The following is a 7,058-nucleotide window of genomic DNA, read 5'->3' on the forward strand; positions in this document are numbered from 1 at the left end:
TACATATTTTATACATATATACATATTTTATACATATAATATATATACATATTTTATACATATATATAGTGAGAGTGAGAGAGACAGAGTTTCTCTCTTGTCACCCAGGCTGGAGTGCAATGGCACGATCTCAGCTCACCACAACCTCCACCTCCAGGGTTCAAGCGATTCTCCTGCCTCAGGCTCCCGAGTTGCTGGGAATACAGGCATGCGCCACCACACCTGGCTAATTTTGCAGTTTTAGTAGAGATGGGTTTTCTCCACATTGGTCAGGTTGATCTTGAACTCCCTAGCCTCAGGTGATCCTCCTGCCTCGGCTTCCCAAAGTGCTGGGATTACAGGCATGAGCCACCACGCCCGGCTGATAAATAATATTTTAATGCAAATTTTAACTTTTTTTGACACATGGTCTTGCCCAGGCTGCACAGTGCAGTGGTATGATCATGGCTTATGGCAGCCTCGACTTCCCAGGTTCAGGCAATCCTCCCTGTTCAGCCTCCTGAGTAGCTGGGACTACAGGCATGTGCCACCATGCCTGGCTATTTTTAAAAATTTGTTTTTATTTTTTGTGTTTTTATTTTTATTTATTTTTATTTTTTTTAGGACAGAGTCTCACTCTGTCGCCCAGGCTAGAGTGCAGTGGCATGATCTTGGCTCACTGCCAGCTCTGCCTCCTGGGTTCACGCCATTCTCCTGCCTCAGCCTCCCAAGTAGCTGGGACTACAGGCACCTGCCACCACACCGGCTAACTCACACCTGGCTATTTTTTTTTTTAATTTTTTATAGAGACAGGGTCTCACTATGTTACCTATTATTATTATTTTATTTGAGACAGTCTTGCTCTGTCGCCCAGGCTGGAGTGTAGCAGCGTGATCTTGGCTCACTGCAAACTTCGCCTCCTGGCTTCAAGTGATTCTCCTGCCTCATCCTCCCTAGTAGCTGGGATTACATGTGCATACCACCATGCCTGGCTAATTTTTGTATCTTTAGTAGAGATGGGGTTTCACTGTTTTGGCCAGACTGGTCTTGAACTCCTGACCTCAAATGATCTGCCCACCTCAGCCTCCCAAAGTGTCGAGATTACAGGCGTGAGCCACCTTGCCCAGCCCCATTATTTGTTGTTGTTTTTTTTAGAGACAGGGTCTCACTCTGTCCCCCCGGCTGGAGTACAGTGGTGTGATCACAGCTCACTGCAGCCTCGAACTCCTGAGCTCAAGTGATCCTCCAGCCTCAGCCTCCTGAGTATCTGAGACTACAGATGCACACCCGCACACCCTGATAATTTTTAATTTTTTGTAGACGTGGGGTCTCACTATGTTGCCCAGCTAGTCTCTAACTTCTGGTCTCAAGAGATCCTCCTGCCTTGGCCTCCCACAGTGTTGGGATTACAGGCGTGAGCCACCATGCCTAGCCTAGGGGACAATTCTTTATTGCCCCTCATGACTTCTGGTGGCTCCAGACTATCAGAGTGGTCGACTTCACCTCCATCTTCTTAGAGTGCTGGTTGGATTCAAGAATTAAACTGACGTAAAATTAACAGGAAAAAAAAAACCATACACATTTATTTATTTATTTGTTTGTTTGTTTGTTTGTTTTGAGACAGAGTCTCACTCTGTCGCCCAGGCTGGAGTGCAGTGGCTCGATCTTGGCTCACTACAACCTCTGCCTCCTGGGTTCTAGTGATTCTCCTGCCTCAGCCTCCCAGGTAGCTGGCATAACAGGCTCCTGCCACCACAACAAGCTAATTTTTGTATTTTTAGTAGAGATGGTGTTTCGCCCTATTGGCCAGGCCGGTCTTGAACTCCTGACCTCAGGTGATCCACCTGCCTCGGTCTCCCAATGTGCTGGGATTACAGGTGTGAGCCACCACACCTGGCCGACATACATTTACTAATACAAGTTTTTTACATGGCACAAGAACCCTCATAAGGAAATAAGGACCCACAAAAGCAGCTAGAGTCATTTACTTGTATATTGAATTGGACAAAGAATAGTAAATTGTGGCTGGGGACAGTGGCTCACGACTGTAATCCCAACACTTTGTGAGGCTGAGATGGGAGGATCACTTGAGTCCAGGAGTTCAACACCAGCCTGGGTAATGTAGTGAGACCAAAAATAAAAACTTAAAAATTAGCCGGGTGTGGTGGTGTGTGACTGTGGTCCTAGTGGGAGGATCACTTAAACCCAGGAGGTCGAGGCTGCAGTGAGCCATGGTTGCACCACCACACTCCAGCCTGGGCAACAGAGCAAGACCCTGTCTGAAGAAAAAAAGTGAGATTTGCATCTGTGATTTCCTCTCTGCCAGGCCCTCATCGGTGATCAGTACGGCCCCTGTGTGATTCCCTCGCGGATCGATGAGAAGGAGTGGGAGGTATTGAGGGCCCGTCTGACTGCCAGGCCAAGTGACCTGGAGCTGGTGGCACGACACTTCCGGAGGGACGAGAATGCGGTTCCTCTCACCTACATCCTGCAGGCACCAGGTACTGGGGAGGCCTGTGAACCAGAGGAGGCTACCCTAACCTCTGTCCTACGCTCTGGAGCCCAGGAGGCCCGCAGGCTGGGGCTCATCACCCAGGAGCAGTGGCAGCGCTACCACCGGTCAGGTGAGGCGGCAGGGACTCCCCTTGGAGATCCACATGAAACTGACTGCGTGTTCAGAATATCCATTCCTTGTTGGTAAAAATGCAACAGTCTGCATTTCTTGCAAATGCCAAAACAGTCAACCTCTGGTCCCTCGGCTCTGAGAAAGGCTGTTTTACTGATCCAAAATAGTTCAGCCACGTTCCTGATCAGTCTTGGTCTCAGGATCTTCCTCTCCTCGCTGGCTCTTTCTTCTCGACTCCCAGGGAGGCTCCTGGCACGGGGGGTATATTAGTCTGTTCTCATGCCACTAATAAAGACGGACTTGAGGCTGGGTAATTTACAAAGGAAAAAGGTTTAATGGACTCAGAATTCCACATGGCTGGGGAGGCCTCACAATCATGGCAGAAGGCAAAGGAGAATCAAAGACACGTCTTACATGGTGGCAGGCAAGACAGAGTGAGAGCTAAGCAAAAGGGGAAACTCCTTATAAAACCATCAGATCCTGTGAGACTTATTCACTACCATGAGAACAGTATGGGGAAAACCACTATCCATGATTCAGTTATCTCCCACCAGGTCCCTCCCACAACACATGTGAATTATGGGAGCTACAATTCAAGATGAGATTTGGGTGGGGACACAGCCAAACCAGATCAGGGGGAGCAATCCAGGGTGCTACCATCCCAGTTTGCCTGGGATGAAGGGGTTCCTAGGATGCAGGATTTGTAGTACTAAAATCTGGCAGGCTGGGCCCAGTGGTGCCTACCTGTAATCCCAGCATTTTGGAAGGCCGAGGCAGGAGAATCACTTGAGTTCAGGAGTTTGAGACCAGCCTGGGCAATATAGTGACACCTCATCTCTACAAAAACAAACAAACAAACAAACAAAACTTTTAAAAATTTGCCAAAGGTGGTGGTGCAGGCCTGTAATCCCAGTTACTGAGGAGGCTGAGGCAGGAGGATTGCTTGAGCCCAGGAGGCAGAGGCTGTGGTGAGCCGAGATCCTGCCACTGCACTCCAACCAGGGTTACAGAGAGAGACCTGTCTCGAAAAACAAAAACAGAAACAGAAACAAAACTAACTGGGCATGGTGGTGCATGCCTGTAGCCCCAGCTACTCAGGAGGCTGAGATGAGAGGATCGCTTAAGCCCAGGAGTTGGAGGCTGCGTTGAGCTATGATCTTGCCACTGTACTCCAGCAAGGGTGACAGAGTGAGACCCTGTCTCTAAATCAATCAATCAATAAATTAATTAAATAAAATACAGTCTACACTTGAGCAACATAGTGTTTAGGGACTCTAACCCCTTGCACCATTGAAAATCTGTGTATAACTTTTGAGTCCCCCAAAACGTAGCTACTGATAGCCTACCAATAACATAAATTGTTGACCAGGTGTGGTGGCTCACGCCTATAATCCCAGCACTTTGGGAGGCTGAGGTGGGTGGATTACTTGAACCCCAAGTTGGAGACCAGCCTGGGCAACATGTCAAAACTCCACCTTTATTTTTTTAAAAAATCAAAATTAGTTGGGTGTGGTGGCGCACACCTGTAGTCTCAGCTACTCAGGAGGGTGAGTTGGGAGGATTTTGTCAGCCTAGGAGGTGGAGGTTGCAGTGAACCCAGATTGTACCACTGCACTTCAGTCTGGTCGATAGAGTGAGACCCCATATCAAACAAACAAGCATAAACAGTTGGCCGGGTGCGGTGGCTCATGCCTGTAATCCCAGCACTTTGGGAGGCTGAGGCGGATGGATCACGAGGTCAGGAGTTCAAGACCAGCCTGGCCAACATAGTGAAATCCTGTCTCTACTAAAAATACAAAAATTAGCTGGGCATGGTAGTGAGCACCTGTAGTCCCAGCTACTCAGGAGGCTGAGGCAGGAGAATCGCTTGAACCCAGGAGGCAGAGGTTGTGGTGAGCTGAGATCGCACCACTGTACTCCAGCCTGGCAGCAGAGCAAGACTCTGTCTAAAAGAAAAACAAACAAACAAACAGTCGATGAACACATATTTTGTATGTTCTATCTATCATATCCTGTTTTCTTATAATAAAGTAAGCTAGAGAGAAGAAAATGTTATTACAAAAATCACAAGGAAGAGAAAATATGTTTGCTGTTGCTTAAGCATAAGTGGTTCATCAGTCACAAAGGTCTTCATCCTTGTCATCTTCACCTTGAGTAGGAAGAGGAGGGGTTGGTCTTGCTGTCTCAGGGATGGTAGAGGCAGAAGAAACTTGACCTGTGTAGTTCAAGCCCATGTTCTTCAATGGCCAGCTGCATACAATTCAGTGGCAATTATTACATTCACTGTGATCTACAACTGCCAACTCTGTCTAGTTCCAAGACATTTTCTTTTCTTTTTCTTTTTCTTTTTCTTTCTTCTTCTTCTTCTTTTTTTTTTTTTTTTTTTTTTTCTTCTTCTTTTTTTTTTTTTTTTTTTTTCTTTTTTTTTTTTTTTTTTTTTGAGATGGAGTCTCGCTCTGTTGCCCAGGCTGGAGTGCAGTGGTGCAGTCTCGGCTCACTGCAACCTCCGCCTCCTGGGTTCAAGTGATTCTCCTGCCTCGGCCTCCTGAGTAGCTGGGATTACAGGCACGCGCCACCTCACCTGGCTAATTTTTGTATTTTTAGTAGAGACGGGTTTTCCCCATGTTGCTCAGCTGGTCTCTAACTCCTGACCTCTTGATCAGCCCGCCTTGGCCTCCCAAAGTGCTGAGATTACAGGTATGAGCACCTGTGCCTGCCTGACATTTTCTTTGTACTTATTTATTTTATTTTATTTTTTGAGACAAGGTCTCACTCTGTTGCCCAGGTTAGAGTACAGTGGCACGATCATGGCTCAGTGTGGCCTCCAGCTCCTGGGCTCAAGCAATCCTCCCACCTCAGCCTCCTCAGTAGCTGGGACCGCAGTCATACGCCATCACAGGCTGCTGACTTATTTTTTGTAGAGACGGGGTTTTGCCATGTTGCCCAGGCTGGTCTCGAACTCCTGAGCTCAAGCGATTGTCCAGCATTTGCCTCCCAAAGTGCTGAGATTACAGGCGTGAACTACACCTGGCCCTCCAAGACATTTTCATCACTCCAAAAGAAGCCCTATCCATTAAACACTCCCCATCTCCCCTCTCCCAGCGCAGGCCACCATCAATCTGCTTTCTGTCTCTGTTAATTTGCCTGTTCTGGACATTTCATGTCAATGGAATCTCACACTACATGGCCTTTTGTGTCTGGCTTCTCTCACTCGGCATCATATTTTTGAGGTTCATCCACGTTTTAACATCTGTGAGTATTTCATCCATTTCAATGGCTGAATAGTATCCCATTGTGTGGAAGGACCATATTTTGTTTATCCATTCATCTGTTGATGGATGTTTCTTTTGATTTGTTTTGTTTTTGAGACGGAGTCTTGCTCTGTCGCACAGGCTGAAGTGCAGTGACATGATCTTGGCTCACTGCAACCTCCACCTCCCAGGTTCAAGCGATTTTCCTGTCTTAGCCTCTTGAGTAGTTGGGATTACAGGCGTGTGCCATCATGCCAGGCTAATTTTTGTATTTTTAGTAGTGACGGAGTTTCACCATGTTGACCAGGCTGATCTCGAACTCTTGACCTCAGGTGATCTGCCTGCCTTGGCCTCCCAAAGTGCTGGGATTACAGTCCTAAGACCCCACACCCAGCCTGTTGATGGCTGTTTGGATTGTTTCTGTCTTTTGGCTGTTGTGAATGGTGCTGTTACAAGCAAGGGTGTATTAGTATTTGTTGGAGTCTCTGTTTTCAGGTCTTTTCAGCAGATACCTGGGAGTGGAATTGCTGGGTGCGATAGTAATTCCATGGTTCACTTTTTGAGGATGACAGTATTGTTTTACAGTGTGGCTACTCCTCACATGGGGCCTCTGTGTTGCCTACCCTGAGGGGTCTTTGATTAATAATGGCTAAATCAGGCCGGGTGCAGTAGCTCACGCCTGTAATCCCAAGCGCTTTGGGAGGCCAAGGCTGGAGAATTGCTTGAGCTCAGGAGTTGGAGACCAGCCTGGGCAACATAGCAAGACCCCATCTCTAAAAAAAAAATACAAAAATTAGCCGGGTGTGCTGATGCATGCCTGTAATCCCAGCTATTTGGGAGGCTGAGGTGGAAGGATCGCTTGAGCCTGGGAGGCGGAGGTTGCAGTGAGGCAAGATCGCGCCACTCCACTCCGGCCTGGGTGACAGAGTGAGACCGTGTCTCAATAATAATAAAAGTAAGAATAATGGCTTAGGCCGGGCGCGGTCACTCACGCCTGTAATCCCAGCACTTTGGGAGGCCGAGACAGGCGGATCACAAGGTCAGGAGATTGAAACCATCCTGGCTAACACGGTGAAACCCCGTCTCTATGAAAAATAGAAAAATTAGCTGGGCGTGGTGGCAGGTGCCTGTAGTCCCAGCTACTCGGGAGACTGAGGCAGGAGAGTGGCGGGTGAACCCAGGAGGCGGAGGTTGCGGTGAGC

General features: G+C 47.9%; 1 protein-coding gene across 1 annotated transcript in view; it reads left to right on the forward strand.

Annotated features, from left to right (window-relative positions):
* NWD1 (NACHT and WD repeat domain containing 1) overlaps positions 1-7,058 on the forward strand; it is a 154,152-nt gene that overhangs the window by 44,244 nt on the left and 102,850 nt on the right. Inside the window, 1 exon segment of the mRNA XM_011990998.1 lies at positions 2,306-2,603. Within this exon segment, the coding sequence (XP_011846388.1) occupies positions 2,306-2,603 (298 nt within the window).

Source organism: Mandrillus leucophaeus, unplaced genomic scaffold (assembly GCF_000951045.1).
Source record: "Mandrillus leucophaeus isolate KB7577 unplaced genomic scaffold, Mleu.le_1.0 Scaffold11, whole genome shotgun sequence".
Classification (NCBI taxonomy): Eukaryota; Metazoa; Chordata; class Mammalia; order Primates; family Cercopithecidae; genus Mandrillus; species Mandrillus leucophaeus.